General features: G+C 61.0%; 1 protein-coding gene across 1 annotated transcript in view; it reads right to left on the reverse strand.

Moving 5' to 3' along the window:
- MYT1 (myelin transcription factor 1) overlaps nucleotides 1-17,531 on the reverse strand; it is a 34,785-nt gene extending 17,254 nt beyond the window's left edge. The window contains exons 1-10 of the mRNA XM_029221141.1: nucleotides 17,477-17,531; nucleotides 16,431-16,461; nucleotides 11,093-11,155; nucleotides 10,112-10,359; nucleotides 7,854-8,618; nucleotides 6,623-6,757; nucleotides 6,063-6,153; nucleotides 4,886-4,999; nucleotides 1,536-1,750; nucleotides 13-137 (exon numbers count right to left, since the gene is read on the reverse strand). Of these exons, the coding sequence (XP_029076974.1) occupies nucleotides 13-137; nucleotides 1,536-1,750; nucleotides 4,886-4,999; nucleotides 6,063-6,153; nucleotides 6,623-6,757; nucleotides 7,854-8,618; nucleotides 10,112-10,359; nucleotides 11,093-11,155; nucleotides 16,431-16,461; nucleotides 17,477-17,531 (1,842 nt within the window). The remainder of the gene's footprint in view (nucleotides 1-12; nucleotides 138-1,535; nucleotides 1,751-4,885; nucleotides 5,000-6,062; nucleotides 6,154-6,622; nucleotides 6,758-7,853; nucleotides 8,619-10,111; nucleotides 10,360-11,092; nucleotides 11,156-16,430; nucleotides 16,462-17,476) is intronic.
- Between the last annotated feature and the right edge of the window lie 290 nt (nucleotides 17,532-17,821).

The raw sequence follows: 17,821 nt of genomic DNA on the forward strand, positions 1-17,821 counted from the left end.
GGACACACCAACCTTGCTGGGCAGGTCCTGCGGCTTCATGCTGAGGTTCTCAGGCATCTCCCAGCAGCGCGTGGAGAGGTTCAGGATGGCCGTGGCGGCCATGTGTGCGGCCTCCGCGTCATGGGCGTAGTCGAAGCCTGTAGAAGAGGACGAAGTGCAGGGGCTGGGCCTGGGGGGAGAGGCCTTTGGGAAAGGTTTGGCTGCAAAAAGGGAACAAGAGCAGGCTGATATACAACCTGAACGGGAGGCGGCCACACAGACATGGGGTGGGGTGTGGGGTACTTCGGGGGGGCTGGGAGCAAGCACACAGGGCACAGCCAGGGCCGGGAGCCTGGCCCCACCGCAGCCTCACCCCTGTCGGGCATTGAGAAGGCCGTTTCTATCTTGACCTAACTTGGGCAGAAAGGGCAAAGCCTCCGAAGACGTTCGAGCGCCCCCGATATTTCAAACAAACAAGTTGTCTGTCGGTGATGCTCATTGAGAGACTAAAGTCTGCAAGTAGGAGGAGTGTCTGGAATATCATTCAAGTAGGAAAAGTTTATCACAACGCCTCAAAAGGCTGATTTCGGTGTCGCCCCCCGCCCCCCTCCGCCAAGAGCCACAGCTTTGGCGAATGACATTAGTGTTCAAATAAACACGACACAGGAAGGCATCAAACGTTATCTTTTCTAGTAACTGTGCTATAACCATAAGGTCACCCTCAGGTATGATTTCTGAGTAATCAGGATATCGCCAGCAGATTTCCAGCGCCCCAGCGTAAGTGGGTGCCTTGCGGGAAGGCATGAGGCCCCCAGTCCTAACAAGCCGGAGAGACACTCGCACTCCAGGTGGTAATTATATCATTAACCTGTAGGAAACTCATCACTGCCAATTCTGGGGGCTGACAACAGCCACCAGGGGCCGCCAGCTCCAATCTCAAGCGCACTGGGGCGCTTTTCCATGCTGTTTGTATTTCCAGGGCTAACAGGCTTGCAACTCACAAATTAGCGCAATAAGTGAGCCCTCCCCCCCCCCAAAAAAAAGCCAGGAAGGCTTGTTCCGGAAGGTTTGGCGGAATGAACGTTGTTAGTGCGACGAGCACCCGGAAAGTTTGCTGCTAATGTCACAAATGGCACACTGTATCCAGCAAGATGGTCCCCGCGCAGGAAGCATCTGTCGGGTACCCAGGCTCAGCACAGCGGTTGTCTGACCCTCCCAGACCCCCAGCCCTTGAGCTGGAATAAACTGGCTGGGAACGGACAGCCAGGGGAGGGCACGCTCGTAGGGTGAACCACGGCAGCGACGTCGTTAAGTCTGTGGACACGCACGGCATAATGGACTTGGGTTTGTTTCACGTGTAGTGAGGAGACACATCCAGTTTGATGGTGAGTGTGTGGGCAGCAACGTGGGTGAGACACGGACTCTGAGAAATCCGCCACGGGGGATTGGGGCGTTTTGGGCCCCAGCGTGGAGAGGACCGACACGCTGCTGCTGAGGGCTCCCCCTCCACTGCCCCTCAGACGCTACACCTCCGGGAGCAGCTTTCCCCAACTTACATTTAAAGGCTTTCGGTGAGGTTTCGCTGGTCTGAATCTTTGGGGCAAGCATGCGCTTGCCAAAAACCTGAGCGTCAAAACTTGCGTAGTCGAAGGTGACCTTGGAGAACTTCTCCAGCTCCTTGGCCAGGTTGGCCCTGGGTGTGGTGGAGGCCACGCTGGGCCGGTAGCTTCCATACGGAGGGACCTCAAGCTGCTTCACAAAGCACATGGGCCTGGGGTGTGAGACGGAGATGAGAATCATGAAGACAGGACGCAAGGACTCTGTGCTGTTCATCCCAATGCCCCGTGCCATGGCCTGGCCCAGCCATCCCTCAGACCCCGGCGCGGACAGAGACCCAGGCAGGCCCTCCCTCACATCCACCACTACAGGGTGCCTAGGGGCTGATGTGCAGGAAGAATTGCCACAGGGACGAAGCACTAGGAGCCTTGAAGAAACAGTGCGTGTCCCCTTGCGGACCGCGTCAACAGAGGGAATGAGGAGAGCAGGTTTCTGAGCCCTTTGCAGGGAGCCCTAGAGGAGCATCCTTAGGGCGGCAGGCAGCCGAGGCAGAATTCTGGTGGTGGAATAACTTACAATTCCCCAGAGGGGAGGGAGCTGGGGTGCCTGGAGGGAACATGAAGGAGGTTCTGAGAATCAGCCTCAGGGCGGCCGACTCAGCCCTTAGCCCTCCAGGTCGTCTGCTGAAAGTCACCTGAGATGCCCCTGGAGGGGCTGCTGCAAGGGTTAAAGACACGCATGAAAGGACGCTGCAAGCATTCAGCCACTGTTACTGAAGCTCTGAAAGAGCTCAGATTTTTAAATGCACGAGAGATGGTGCGAACACACCAGCCCTGACAGCACTGGAGCCACGGCGGGAGGAAGACCAGGCCGACCAGGAAGAAAGGCCACAAGGTCTGTACCGGTCTGCGGATGGGCTTGTGTACCAGTCAGCTGAGAGAAGAGCGGAGGAGGCCTGGGAGAGCCATGCAGTGACTTCAGTCTGGAGAAGGTGGTGGGCGGAATTAAGAAGGAGCCAGTGGTGAGGCCCCCAGGGCGCCAGGCACTACGAGAACTTAGGTGTGACCCGAAAATATGAGCCGGGTGCCAGGAAGACCCTGCAACCACGATAGGCTGGCTCTGCAGGGCCTTGGGAAACCGACGGCTCTCCTTCCCCAGCAAGGGCGGGGGCCCCTCTGAACCAGCCAGTGGCATCGGAGAAGTGGCTGGTGAGTGCTCAGGCACCCCCGGGGGGAGACAAGTCCTAAACTTAATGTCTGTGCCACGTTTTGGTGGCTTCCTCAGCCGGGGCTTCCGCCAGCAGCAGACTCAGTGTCCGTGATGCCCACAGAGCTTTGCAGAGATTCGCCCCACACCCTGGGGTACTGGCCCCTCCACGGAGCACGTGGAGCCTGGATGGAAAGCTCTGCACCGCGGCCACAGCTGCCACCATCTGGCCTCCTCACCGAGGGCCCGGAAACAAAACGGCCCTGCCTCATCCAGCCTCATGAGGAACTTCTGAAGTCGATAACGCTGTCGTCCCACTTTTACCGGCAAACAAACGGAGTCACGTTCCCGGGGCACAACTCCCACATTTGGCAGCTGTTTGGCCCCCACCCTGGCCTCGCCAAGCCTCACCTGCCTGGTAGTTTGACATTTTGTCAGTGACTTGGATCAAGGCAAGAAACCCGACAAGAAGCCAGAGGAACAGGAATAAGATGGAGGAAAGAAGCAGTTTCCACCACCGTGAGCGCCACCCGCTTGAAAGAAGCCAACTGGAGTGCAGGGCGCCCCAGTGCGGGAGGGCGAGGCCCAGCCCGGAGACCACTTGCACGTGACCCTGAGACCAAGGTGGGAGGCCACGCTGCTCAGGCAGTGGCTCTGCCAGGCACATGCCAGGGAAGGGACAGCTGGGTGATGGAGGTGGCCCGCCCACCTCCAGGCCATGGTCTGTGCCATTGCCCATGCTCGTGACTGCCGGACGCCGGGCCTGTGCAGGGGACGGTGGCCCTGGTCTCCCACACTCTCCTTTGGGAGACAGACGTGGAACAGAGAGTCTAGACGGGACGACCTGTCAGTTCTAGCTCCTCAGAGATGAGGGAGCAGGGAGTCCGCTGAGCAAGGACACGGGGGTGAGGGAGAGTCCCCCAGCACGGTGGGCACCAGAGAACCGGTCCCACTGGGAGGAGATTCTGAAGGCAGGCTGCTGGGGAGCGTGTGGCCTTGGGAAAGCTCCTCAGCCTCTGGCCTTGTTTGTGGCACCTACAGGGGCCTGCGGGTGAGGCCACACCAAGCAGACTCGCTCTGAAGGGTCTTTCAGAAGCCCCCTCATTGATGAGCCGTGTCTGCACGCACACACGGGTGCACACACACTCACACATGTGCATATGCACCTAAACACACGGCACCTCAAGGGTCACGGGGAGTGGCACTCCGGAGGGTGCCGCTGGCACCCACTCCGCTCCCCAGCTCACGGTCCGTCCTGGGGTGAGCAGCTCCCAGGGCTCCCTAGACAGCAGGGGTCCTGGGCTGGTGCAACCCACTCTCTCCAAACAGGACCAGCGACTCCACAAACAAATCCCTGAACAATCCCAGGCGGTGACATCAGACACCCTCGGGGACAGCGAGGCAGGGGCAGCCGTGCGGGTGCCGGGGCCCATGAAACCACCCTCCAAGTCCCCCCTGGGAGACACCAGCACACACGTGCACATACACACGAGCATGGACACGCACACACAGCGGCGGAGAGGCGAGAAGCCCCCTGGGCACTTGCGGAGGCAGCCCATGAAGCCTAGCAGGACCCTGCAGGGCCTTCCCGGGTAAAAAAGCCCCTGCGCGTCTCTGATTCTCGTTTGTAGGAAAAAAAAAAAAAAACAGTCTTGAAGCCCCCTAGGCCTTCCCACCCAGTTCCAAAGAGCAGGTTCAGTCAGTTAATAGGACAACAGAGTCACAGGGCTCCTAGTTCCTCCTGAAGAGACAGAGGGAACAATCTGACACGTATCTCTGAGTCACTCTGCAGAAACTAAGACCCCACCCGGTGGAGGATGGTGATGACATGCTGACCGCAAGCACGTGGACCCCAGACTGCTTGGAACCGTAAGGCTGAGATTCCCTCACCATCAGCTGATCAGAAGAAGGTCCACGAGCTGATCACCCATCCTGGACCCTCTCCCCTCACACTGGCTGTAAAGACCCTGCCTGAAAGCCACCGGGGAGTCGAGTCTTTGGAGCACGAGCCGCCCGTCCTCCTGGCTCGGCTCTTGTAACAAACCTTCTCCGCTCCAGACTCTGAGCTTGGCCTCACTGCACGTCAGGCATATGGACCCGGGGTCGAAAACACGCCTCCCGGTCTGTGACTCATTTCACTCACCTGAGGATCCGATCCGAACTGGGGCTATTCTTGGAAGGGTCTCCCGTCGGTGGCTGTTGCTTCTCATGAGATTTGGCTAATTTTTCGGCAGCAGCAATGGGACACCCAGACAAACTAGAGAAAGGACAGGAGGACAGCTGAGCCCTCCTCCAGGCCCCACCCATCTGAGCCGGGAGCCAGGCGCCAGCAGGAGCTCAGGGAAGGCTGCCTTGCCTATAGAGGGGCCTTTCCCCAGGTCTGTCCTCAAGCCTTCAAAGCACCTGCTGCTCAGCCAGCTTCTGTTTTTGGAAATTCTAAGCCAATGACACAGAGACAAAACGCACCCGAAAGTTCTTCAAGGCTCTGAGGAAAGGCACCTCCTCTGGGTGGGTGCGGGGCTCGGGCCGCCTCTCACCTCCCTCCTCTCCCCTCACCACCAACCAGAGCTGCTCACAGTCTATCAGCCCACGGGCCACGGGCTGGGTGCTGACCCTGGAGGACATGGTCTACCAGGGTCGCACGAGGAGGGCACAGGTCCTGCCCAGGAAAGCACCCAATCCGAGACGCCACAGGTTCAGCTTCCACTGTCAGAACTGAGAAACTGCGATCAGCCAGGAGAGGTGACATCATCCCAGCAGTGTTGGGAAATTTAGCCTCTTCTCAGTGATTGGACCTCAAAAACTCTGGCCAGTCGCTCCAGCTGAGTGTCACTTGCCGGAGCCACTTCACGCCCCGCCACAGCTGCAGCTACCCATGGCTCGGGGCGAGGGCGGGGCCGACCTCTCACCAGAAGATGGCAGACAACTCAAGCACCAGGCTCTCAGCACCCCTACAGAGCAGCCAGGCTCGGCCCCGGCTGCTGAGGTTCTGCCTTGAGCAAAAGCTAGTGTCCAGAGGTTTCCCGAATCTCAGCAGGACAGGGTCTCTACCTGGCTCTCCCCACAGGCTGCAGGCCTCCCTGCGCTGCGTGCGTCCATTCCTCCAGCCGCCCTCTGGTCTCTCGGGACCCCCACTCACAGTGGCACAGGTGACCACCCCTCCAGGTGCTGCTCTGCTCCCGCCAAAGGTCTGCCCTGACCGTGCACTCACCCCAAAGGGCAGCACACAGGGAGACCGTGTCCCAGGCTGGGGCATGCACTGCAGGCAGCCCCCTCCATGGCCCTCACCATTCCCAGCCCAGCCCAGCCCAGCCCCGTACCTTCTGTGCGTGTTACGGTTGCTATTCACGTGGCCCTGGCCTGTGCAGCCAGGAGTGGGGCACTTGAGCACGTTCTCATGCATGGCCAATACTGCAAGACAACGTGGGGGGGGGGGAGCCGGTGAGCACCACCAGCCGCGGAGGGCGCAGGAGCCCCAGTCCCCGCTCAGCCAGGCCACGCCTGCCCCCTCTCACCGCGACCCTGGCCTCCCTGAGGCAGAAACCTTACAAACTTAATGGTCACGATTGCTGCCCCTCGCCTAGAAGCAAGGACAGCTTTTCTCCTGAGCCCTCAGAACACAGACAGCGGCCCCTCCCCAGCTCCAGGGCCCAGCCTCCCCTCCTGTGTGCCCGTGTCTGTGGCCGGTTTCCAGGGGCCCTGATCCAGGCTGCCGTTTCAAGGTGAATAACTGGGCGTGCTCCAAGTCGCCACGCTTGTAGGGCCCAAGTTTGGGCTTCTGGACGTGCCAGTCCAGAGGGACAGGGTCCTGGGTGGCCACTCCTCTATGTGGACACCATCCAAACACCAGAGGCGGCCTGAGCCGTGCAGAGCTACTCACTCTCCGGGGGGATCCTGTCCTTGTGGGGGCAGCCAGACAGGCTGCGGTGGTGCGGGTACAGCCCAGTGACGTGGCCGGTGCCGTCGCAGCCTGGTGTCGGACACTTGATCTCACGCTTCTCAGCTCTTGAGGGATCTAAACACACAAGGCCTATCCGTCAGAGGGCAGCCGGGAAGCTGGGCGGGAGGTGGTGAGCAGGGAGGCGGAAGGGCAGCTCACCGTCCTTCACTCTGGCTGTCCAGAGAGGAGAGTGACCAGACTGCCCAAGAGCCCAAAAGGGACCGTGGCTGGACAGCACGGGGACCCTGCAGAGACCGTCCACACTGGCCGTCCGCGTGGAAAAGCTCCCCACAGATTGCGGCAAGCCACAAACAGCAGGACCCGCAGGGCTTTAGGGGGGACCCCCCCGGATGGCGGCTGACACCTTCTGCCCTGTCCTGCTAATGTCATGCGAGGGCCACTGGCTTCGGGCTGGGAGCCAGGCCTCTGCACAGAGAGGTAAAGCCGTGTGACAAGGTCTCTGCCAGGACACGTCCTTTGTATTTGACAGTAACGGGGACCGAGGGGCTGAGTCACTTACCCAAAGCAGCTAATAAAGGCCTGGGCAGAAATTTGACCCCAAATCTCAGTTACTGACCTCGTAGAGCCTCTGCAGGCCCAGAGAGGTCACTTTCAGTGTGGGGCAGAAGGGAATGCCTCTCAGGACACACACGGTCCCCAGAGCATAGCCAGTGTCCCAGGGAAACTTCCAGCGGAGCCATCCGTCCCCTTTGGTAGGGAAGCCACAATGCAGAAGTGACAGACATCCTCAGAAAGCCCACCCCAGGGAGGGCAGGACCCTGGCGGGCTCTGTGTGTGTGGTTTAAATGGGAGGAAGTTGTCCTCAGACCACCGGGCAGGCAGGGGCACCCTAAGGGGTTCACAAGCCTCTCCCGGGCACTGCCTTCCTGCGCTCGCTGTCGCCGGCCTCTCTGTCCAGGGCGTCTGCACCTCAGCGTCAGTCGGTCCCTGAGAACCAGTCCCACTGTCCTCCATGGCTTGGGCCTGCTCTGCACTGCTCAGTGCTCCCAGCCTGGCCACCTGCCTCACCGACCACAGGCGGCTTCTGTCTGGCTCACACCACCTCCCCCCGCCCGTGCCCCCCAGCCCGTAAAGACCTCAGGACTCGCCCGTGGGTCCGGGACTGCGCACCCCTGGGAGGGGGCGGGGCAGAGCCAGGTGCCCAGCCTACCTTTGCTGCAGTAGCTCTTCCGGGCGGCATCCAGGGGCCTCGCCGCCTTCCCCGGCTCGCCCGGGCCCAGCGGGCCTTGCTCGGCGGGTGGGCATCCCGGCTCGCGGACGGCCCGCACCTGCTCAGCCTTCAGGGCGATGGCCTGCTCCAGGAGGCCCAGGTTCCCACGGGTCATCATGTCGTACATCTCCGACTCATCCGTGACTGTGGACTTCTGGGACCTCGAGTCCTCGTCCTTCCCGTTGTCGTCAGAGCGCACTTCCACGAGGACGGAGTACGCGGGCCTGGGGCTGGGCGGCGCCGGGCGCCGAGGCTCAGAGGCCTCCGGGCGGGGGGCGGGGGGGGCCTGCTCCTGGCAGATCGCATCAGGCGGGGCCTCCCCCCGCTCAGTGCCCAGGGCCACCCTCTGCTTGCTGGACTCCTCGCTGGCCACACCCTCCAGGGACTGGGGACGCAGCTCCTGGGAGCGCTCACTGGTGACTTCGATCGCTTCCTCTGCGTCCTCCGGCTGGATGAAGACATCCTTCTCCCCCTCGTCGCTGGTGGCTCCTTCCTCAGCCTCCTCCCGCACCAGGCGCACGATGCCGGCGCCCCGCTTGGCCCCCTGGCCCGAGTCTTCCCCGACCAGTGTCTCTTCGGCGATTTGGCCCAAATTTAGGAGAGAAGTTGCGATGATCTCCTGATAGCTGCTGTAGCTGCCCTTGGAGGAGCCCGTGAGGCTGCTGATGGGATTGGATCCGAAACGAGCCTTGATGGGGCTCCTTCCTGCACGAAATCAGAAACTGCGTGGGAGGCACACGGGGAATAGAGGACAGGTCTCCAGGCGGGGCTCCTCCAGCCTGCCTCACTGCCGCTGGGGGACACCAAACCCCCAGAAATGGGCTCGGGGTGGCCGTTTTTGTCAGCCCCTCTGCCCGGATCTGGAGGTCACAGTAAACTTATGTTGGGAGGTGGAGGGAGAAACCACCGCTGTATTTTGAAGCTGAGAATTACTCTGACACTTTTGATTAACGGTCCTCCCTGTTATGTGTACTTTCTTAAATCAGGCGAATCTACATTTCATAAAATGGAGCTTAAAGAATGGATCAGGGCTTCCCTGGTGGCGCAGTGGTTGAGAGTCTGCCTGCCGATGCAGGGGACGCGGGTTCGTGCCCCGGTCCGGGAAGATCCCACATGCCGCGGAGCGGCTGGGCCCGTGAGCCATGGCCGCTGAGCCTGCGCGTCCGGAGCCTGTGCTCCGCAACGGGAGGGGTCTCAACAGTGAGAGGCCCACGTACGGCAAAAAAAAAAAAAAAAAAAAAAAAGAATGGATCAGATTTTTAAAAATTGTTTCATAACAGATAAACAGCAAAAGCTGGTTTTAAAGTTTAAGGCTTTTAATTGCCATGGCTAAGACGCAGTGGGTGCTCACCACACCCAGGCCCCCTGGGATCAACGACAAGGACCACCCCCCAGGGCGCAGCAGCCAGCCCACATCCTCCCACTCTAGGAGGGGCCAAGCCAGGGCCCATGCCTGAGCACCAAACTCCCTCCTTTATAAGAAACCCAGCAAGCGAGAGTCCCCTGGCCCTGCACCCTCTCAGGCAGAGCCGGGTCGTCAGGAGGGAGGCGGGTATGAGGACCCTCCCTGGAGTGGCTGCAAAATGAATAAAAATCCACCTCAGGCCCTGAGAGGCGAGAGCACCAGAAGCTTGGAGGTGTTGCGGGGTTGGGGCCTCAGGCCTCAGCCACATCCCCAGGACCCTACAGTCAGCCAGGGTCTCGGGACATGGACGTGTCCCACCTTCGCACTACTGTTTGCCAAGGGCTGGGGGCCCCGCAGGAAAGAAGGTGCCAGCAGGGAGACCCCCTCAGTTCCCCCTGCCCTGCCCAGCTTCCCTGAACATCCGCACCATCTCCCCTGATGCCAAGCAGACCCCTTGCCCCTCCTGCAGGTGGCTCTCCTGAGGCCAAGTGGGGCGGGTCTATCTGAGACCCCGCCACACAGACGCACAGCCACATCCATCTGTCCGACCGTCTCTCACACACACAGACACACATCCAGGTCCACAATGCTCACATACAGATGAGCCTCTGGGCCCCCCCACCCCGAGCCCCAAGCGCCAGCCCCTCCCCAGGAAGCCTTGCAAACGTCAGACAAGAGGCGCTTGTTCTCAGCAGGGCTTCCTCGCTCGCGGGAGCCCCGCCTGCTCACAGGCTGCGATTCTCCGGGCCCACACTAAGCGCCTTTATTCAGGGGAGAAAGAGCAACAAAGCACCTTCAGCTGGCTCGGGGCGATGAATCTCCTCCTGTCCTGACGCCTCAGCCTCGTCCTCCTCCGCAGTTCCTTCCGATTCATCAGAAACAGAGGCGCCCTTCACCTCGGCATCCTCGCTGCTGTCGCTGTCCACGCCGTAGCCCTCGTCCAGAGCCAGCTTCAGGGGGTGTGCCTTCCGCTTGGACCCCAGGTGCTCGGCCTCGGCGCCCCCCAGCTTCCTCTTCTTGGCCAGAGGGCAGCTCAGTAAACTGGGAGGGAGGAGGCCGGGCCACCCTGTCAGCACCTCCCGGGCCCCCGGCCTTCACCCTCTGCAGCGCTATCCCTGTCCTGAAAATTTCTCTTTGCATCTCATCACCACCCCTCCACCAAAGCCCCAAACTCAAGACTGGCAGGTTGATGTGTTCAAAATTTTACAGTAATTGTCCGCATTAAAAAGGCCCTGATTGTGCTTTAAATTTCACTTCCTGCTTCTCTGGGAAGGCCTAATCTCAACGGCCCTGTCCACGCCACAGTCATCCCCCCTGGGATGGCCGGGGGTGGGGGCCGGCCCAGGCTGCTCTGCTCCGTGCCCACCGCCCCCCAGGCAGGTCGTCGGGAGTGCCCAGGCCCTTCCTCCTTCACCTCCAGAACCTTCACACCCTCACCCACCTCCTGAGCCTGGCACCGCAGTCGGGGGCCCCTGAGGCCCAGCAGACCCCCGGGATGACAGCAGTGAGAAGAGCCACCCAGCGTGTGCCGGCTCTGCTCTGGGCTCTCCCGCACAGACTCCTCCGGTCTCACAGCAGCCCCAAAGGGGAGACAACGGAAAGGCACGCCACAGCCGCGCTCAGCCTCCCAGTAAGAGGGTCACGTGGGAGGCCACCGCAGCTCGGCAGCCAAGAGCAGGGGTGGAAGGTTCTAGACCCACAAAGGGTCCCAGAGCAGCAGAGCAGCCCAACCTCTTTCCCAGGAACCCTGTTGAGGGCCCTCCAGCCTCCTTACCTTCGGTGCCTGGAGTACTTGCCCCGGATATGTCCCGAGCCCGTGCATCCGGGAGTGGGACAGCTGGGGGGAGACAAGCAGGGGTGGTCACCTGGGGGTGGGCCCCGTGGGGCATGGGGAGAGGGTCCGAATCTCGGGGCCCACCCCAGACCCTCACCCGGGGAAGCAGAAGATTGTCTCCAAACAGTTCATCTCAGAATGGCTGCTTGCAGTTTGCAAAAAATTAATGAAATAACTCACCCCCATTTATGTAAATGAATGGCTCATTACAACTTTATAAGAGTGTTTAATTAAAGATCTGTGTGTATGAAATCAAGGCTGGATGACTTCCTTTTTCCACAGTGAGTCTTTCCCACTGCAGGCAAACCACCACCAGGCTTCCAGGGGGCTGGGAACAAGGAAGCTCCAGGGTGCCCCCAGAGCCAGCACCTGAAGCTGGCCCAAGGGCAAATCACAAACACGGGGATCCTCCAGGGCCTTCAAGATGCTGCGAGGCCCTGCCAGGCGTGCCCCTCGCTGGCACACAGCCGAACCCCCCCGGCAGGAACAACTCTGCAAAGGTGCAGCTTTGACCCAAGCCACAGGACCCCGGCTGCAGGTGGCAGCAAAGACCCCACTCCAGAACTTGCGGCCTGGTGTGATCCCAGCTTCCCATGAAGGGAGGTGAAGCCAGGAGGGCCGATGACCCAGGAGCTGCGTGAGACCTCGGTGGGGCGAAGCCTGGCCCCTTACAGTTCCAGGGGTCCCTCTCCCTTCACCATCATCCACCTCCCCACAGAACCAGATGGTGGGAAGCTCTGGAAACTTCCAGTCACAGCCACAGACCACCCAACCCACTTCCCCAGCAGTCAGCTCCCCGGGGCAGCAAGGGGCCTGTGTGGGGCTTGAGGTCAGGGTCCTGTGGGCTTCTGAGACGGAGAACCCGTGGTGGGAACAGGGGGAGCCCGAGCTCCTCCCGGGAGGTATCACCGCAAGGTGCCCCCATCCAAGAAGGGACAACCTTGTCGTCACAGGGTCTGAGCCCCCCACCTCCGAGCAGGCTCTCCCAGAGCCTGGGAAGGAAGGCTGTGCGGACCCACCGACGCCAGTGAGCTCCTGAGGCTCACAAAGGGGCACCACTCTGGACCTCTGTCCAGACACACTGATGTGTCTAATCTGATTGATCACGGACCTGACTACAGAGGACTGTGGGGTCCCGCCGGCCGGCAGGCCACACTCGCTGACGGATCAGCAAGAAACAGAACAGTCCGTGGAGGCAGGGTCGCGCCCCCCAGCGCAACGGTGGCCCTTGCGGGAGCCGGGGTCTCTGAGGGGGACGCACCCTGCAGCCCCCCATGATGAGGCCACCGTGGCTCGTCTCCTGGTGTTTAAAAGAAGAGAGAAAGGAGAGAGGGAGAGGAAGGGGGAGGATGGGGGGGAAACATGCGAACTTTGTGTGGGTTTCCTTTCCAGACAGACAGGACTTGCTGCTGCCCGAGGCCTCTCACTCTGAAATCTATGCCCCACACTTGCTGTCACTTTCTCAAGAACTAGCTTTGAGACTCTTCACAAAAGCTCCTTGTTATTGGGGATTTGAAGCTGAGGTCCCAATTAGTCGATTAATCACTGAGTCAGTCAGGCAATTAGGTGCCAGCTGCTGTAGCACTGGCACTGCCCCCAAACACGTCACCTGCTCCGAGCACACCTCCGCCCACCAGTTCAGAAGCACCTGGCCTCCAGCCCTGAGGGCCGGCCCCTCCAAGGGCAGTGGGCCAGGCATGCACCGCATGTGCAGAGCTGCCAAGGGCCCCTCTGGGAGAGGAATCTGGAGACCCCCTTCTCCCCACGTGCCAGCACAGAGAGTACCCGTTGAAAGCGAGCCCCAGGGGCTCAGTGCCAGCAGGTCACCCTATGGGCACCCCCAGTGCTGGTAGGATGCCCTCTGTGTGCTCGGGGCCGGAGGGCAGGGTGAGGCACCAGCTCTGGTTCCAGGCCTCTGGAGCCCCTCCCCAGCATGGAGGAAGAGGGAGACCCGGCCAAGCCCTCCCCCGATTCCACAGCATGGCCCTGAGTGTGGCAGAGACAGGGAGGTGGGCAGAGGGCCTGCCTGCCGTCAGCCTGAGAGGGGTCCTGGCGATGGCTCGGAGGGATCTGAGGATCTGGACATAAACAGTAGCTCTCAGGCCATGGCGGAGGCCGGGAGGAGCCGTGCCCCAGCGGGAGCCCCTGGAAGCGACTGGCTTCCCTCCGGCCCCGTGGAGGCAGGTAGAGGGCTCCCCACTCCCTTCTGTCACCTTGGCAGGAGCTGGCCAGTGGCTCAAGAGGAGGCCCTCAGGTGAGGACAGGCAGGCTGCGGACTGGGGCGCGGGCGTGGCAGACGGGCATCCTTCCCGGGACTGGGAGACGCCCCAAGGATGCTCCAAGAGGGGTCCACCCACTCCCTTCCACAGAGAGGGCAGCGCCCACCTTCCCTGCATAAGCCACCTCCCACAGCGTGGACAGCAGATGGGCCCCATGGAGACCGGGGGCGGGGTGCAGGGGGAGTCTGCTGGCTCTTCACTGCGCAAAGGGAAAGGCCACCAGACCCGCTTGTTTTCTCTCAGGGACTCGGCTTCAAGTCAGAGCAAGAGCTGAAGGGGCTCCGGGTGGGAGGAGGCAGCTGAGAGCCCTGCTTGGTCCAGGCCCACCAGCTCCTCAGCTCGTTTCCTAGCAACCGCCACTCGCCGGCAAGCGGCTCCCGGAGTCTCTGCTTGAGATGGGGAAAGGGCCGCTGGGGGCGGTGGGCCACAGATTCTGGGTCCACAGGGTGCAAGTCCCTCGTCCACAGAGTGAGCCCTGCGGGTACAGCTTCCCTGTGACCCGTCCTCCCGTCAAGTGATTCCGAAGGGGTTCCTTTGACATCCCAGCGGCACGTCTGCTCCAGGGTCGCTCTGCCTGTGCTGGCGCCCACTGCGAAGGCCCCGCCGGGACCAACCACAGCCCCCCACGTGCTGGGGGCAGGAGTCGCGCTTGCAGCACCTGCCCCTTCCCGCGGGGTGAGCGCACAATCACAGAGCCTCAGGGATCGTGCCCCACAGGTGGTTCGCGGCCAACAAACAGTTGTGAACTCAGGCGTGGGTGGCACGTTCCACGTGGATTTTCCTCTAAGCATCGATTCTCAGAAACGGGAAGAATTGCTGAGGACATGGTTGCTAGAACACGTCAATGCATCTCTCCCCAGTTTCTCCATCAGATTGCATGCGGGCCTCACTATTACCATGTAAACAGGGTGAGACCAAGAGATCGATGATGCTGCACAAATTCCAGATGCCCACACAATCCCCTTACTTACACTGGTCAAGTCCGCTCTCAGAATATTTCAAAATACATCTATTCTGGGTCATTTTTGCTTCAAAGTTTCAAGAGAAACCTAGCCCTCTGGGTTTGCCTTTCCAGTCACCTCCATTACTTCATCTGTTCCCAAAACTCAAGTCCTGTGCCCAGCCTCCTCTCCCTCGTTGTCCCCAGGATGTCCCCAGGTGAACGTCACATAGCCCAAGGGAAGCAGCACCTCCCCCGGGAGACCTGCTCTGCACCCTGCGGTCTGCGGCCCCTCTGAGCGTCACGTGGGGTCTCCTCCACTGGTCCACCCGCAGGCCCCTACCCTCCAGGGAGCTGACCACTGTGCTCCATGCAACTCCAGGGGCCTGGCTTGTCTGCTGTGCCCCCCTCGCCCTCCAGCCCTGTGACCAGGACTGGCCTTTGAGCAGGAGGGTGTATGATTCAGCTCTTCCGGCTGTGTGAGTTCTAACCCTCCGAGCCTCAGTTTCCCCACTTCACAAATGGGGAAACACCAGCAGCCGCCAGTGCTTCCATGAGAATCCCTGAGATCGGACTGCACTGTACGGCCGCTGCAGGGCTCGCCGCATGCGTGGGGCTCTGAGCACCGCTCCCGCGTGCTTCCCCTCCCGCCTCCAGGTTACAGCCTCAAAGGTTGGAGAGATGCTGGGATGTTCTGGGGTCCTCTCATTTTCCTGACTGGCAAAAGAAGCCATCCACTCAACCACTAGTTGGTGAAGAATAAGATGGTCCCAGCCCCAGACGTGTTCACTGTCTAGTGAGAATCTTCACCCCTAAGAATGTAGAAGTGGCTTATGCCCTGGAACCATGCAATTAGGTGGAGAGAGCTGTTCCAGGCTGGGGCACAGGGAGCACGAAATAACAGCACCCACCCTCAGTAACTAGAAAGCTCTGTTTGTCTCCATCCTCGAGCCTGGAAGCCCACAGAAATGTCCATCAGGGGGGAGTGGCCATCACCCCCAACCCCGCAGCACAGGCAGAGCAGGACCACGGTGAACTCAGCGCCAGAGCTGCCCCAGGGGCGGGAGGGTGGGCTCGGAGCCCCTTCATCCCTCCAGCAAGCCTCAGGCAGGTTACCTTGGCCACAGTTCAAGTCTGGCCCCATCTCACAGGAAACTTATAAAAATTAGACGGGGCACCCAGAGCCCACCTGGCACACTGGGGGCCCTCCCTTCCGTCTCCAGTGTTCTGAGCCAGACGCACTGGCACTACCCCTCGCCCGGAAAGGGGGGATGCGAGAGGCTGCTTTCCTTGCCACTCACGGGACACCATTCACTGGAGCTCTGCCTGGGCAAGATGGCCCCCGGGGCCGGCCCTGGACGCCCCAGGAAGAGCCCAGGCCCACAGGACCTGCAGTCCGAAGGCCACGTGGGGCGATGCTGGGGCAGCCCAGCCCGTAAGCATTGGGGTGGCTTTCTCTCTGGCCTTCCCCCAGCCCCTCCCCTCCACACACACACAAAGCCTTTAGCCAAGCCCAGGACGGAAGCCAGCAGGCGAGGGCAAGTCGACCTCTGGGGAGGAAGCCTGGCCCCTCCTGCTTCAACCCAGGAAATTGCCATGTGTCTGTCCTCCCTCCTGTTCGGGATGCCCGTCCCTGTGAGGCCGGCCCGGAATCTGGAAAGTCACAGAACTCAGCCGATACATAAGCCACTGCTGCCCTCAAGTCAGTGGAAGACTCGGGCGTGGGACAGCCTGTCCCCTCATCTCTGGCCGAGGAGCCACTAAGACAGCACCTTGCTGCCGGCTGAGGACCATGGTGACAGTCATGTCCCAGGGGTGACAAGGTGTGAGCACATCTGTGCCACTGTGCAAGGCTGGCTGCATGGCGGTGCCAGGACAAGGCGGGAGAGGACAAGGCAGGGTGAAGACGGATGCACACAGGCCAGGCAGAAAGGAGCCTCGTTAGGGAAAGCAGGGGCCCGGGCGCGGTTGCTCAACTCCAAGCTCCCAGTGCAACATTTACGACGAACGGGGTCACAGGCGTGCACCATGCTGGGTGCGGGCAGGAAGCCTTTCTTACCTGAGGTCGGCACCTGTGGGCTCTGGGGGAGCTGAGTGAGAGAAAGAGAAACAGGGAAACTTGTGTGGGAAGCAGAACTGAAAAGGCACGTGTGTCTCCACAGCACAAGCGACTGAAGGGCGGGGGCGACCCCCGTCCTAAACCCCTCTTTTCCCTCCTAGAATGTCCTCCAGGGTCTCACAGAGGGAGCTGCCTCCTCCAAGCCGGTGCTCATGTCAGACCACCCCCCCCCCCGCCACCGGTGGCTGCTGGTTTTGCGGAGTCGGACAGAGGCCCCAGCTAAGACAGGCTCCCTAGGACAGCATCTCTTTCTCTAATCTCAGGGAGCAGTCATCTTCTGGCTGGAAAGAGGACCCAGAGGATAAAGCTGGCCAGAGAAGAGAACAGGTGGCCCAAGCACCTGGTCCCTCAGTGATGGGGCCACTGGGACAAGAACTTGCATTAGTCTGACTGGCAGACACTTGAGAAGCTCGGGGCGTCTGGCCCCTCCTTGAGGGCCACACACGCACAGGAGCAGTGTGTGCCCTGTGGCGTCGGGGTGGCAAGGCTGGCCACGGTGTCGGGACTTGGTCCCTGCAGAGCAAGCAGGGCCTCAGCCCCTCTCCCTACCCCAGTGCCAGTTCAACCCAGGAACATCCCAGTGCCCTCAGCGCCAAGACTAATCTGGGAGGCAGAGAGGCTGGTGATGCGAGGCTGGCGGCCTCTCCTTCCCAAACAGAACAGGTCTAACCAGGTTTTGCTTTCCCCACTCTGCAGCGCTGGGGCTGCCACTTCCTCTCCTCCCCAGCAGGTGCATCTAGGCCAAAAGCCCCCCAGTGGCCGTGGCCCTCAAATGCACCCTGAGGTTGAAGAAGCCTGAGGCCACCAGGTGCCCGGCTTAGGGGAGGAGCGTCCCAGGGGCGAGGCACTGCTGCGGGATTCTGTCCTCCTAAGGACAACTGCTGTGGGAGGTGGCATTTACAGCTTTAGGACCTGGGACTCTTGGCCAGAGGCAGGCTGTGGACGGCCCTGGCCAGACCCTGCTGGGAGGGGAGGGGGGAACTCACCTCGGAGGGCCTTGGATCTCGTACGAGCTCTCTTCTCGTCATTTTCTAAGCTCATCTGCAAGTAAAAACAACTGCGCTGTCAACAGGAAGACGGCAGAGCCACCCCCTGTGTCTGCAGCGTCACCTCCAGGCATTTTCTGTCTCAAGCTTCACCGGGGCCTGTGAAGCTGACACAGGAGACAAGGAACCGCTCGCAGGGCAGGAACGGCCTGCGAACCCGCGAGCAGCAGGTGAGGCGGAGGCGCTTCGGGGCGGAGACCACTGGCCCCACAGTGTCCCTCATCTCCTGCTCTGGGCCCTCCTGACGCCCCCAGGCTCACATCCGAGGAGGAAGCCGCAGCCACC

This window comes from Monodon monoceros, unplaced genomic scaffold, assembly GCF_005190385.1.
Source record: "Monodon monoceros isolate NGI ecotype Baffin Bay Population unplaced genomic scaffold, NGI_Narwhal_1 Super_Scaffold_13, whole genome shotgun sequence".
NCBI lineage: Eukaryota > Metazoa > Chordata > Mammalia > Artiodactyla > Monodontidae > Monodon > Monodon monoceros.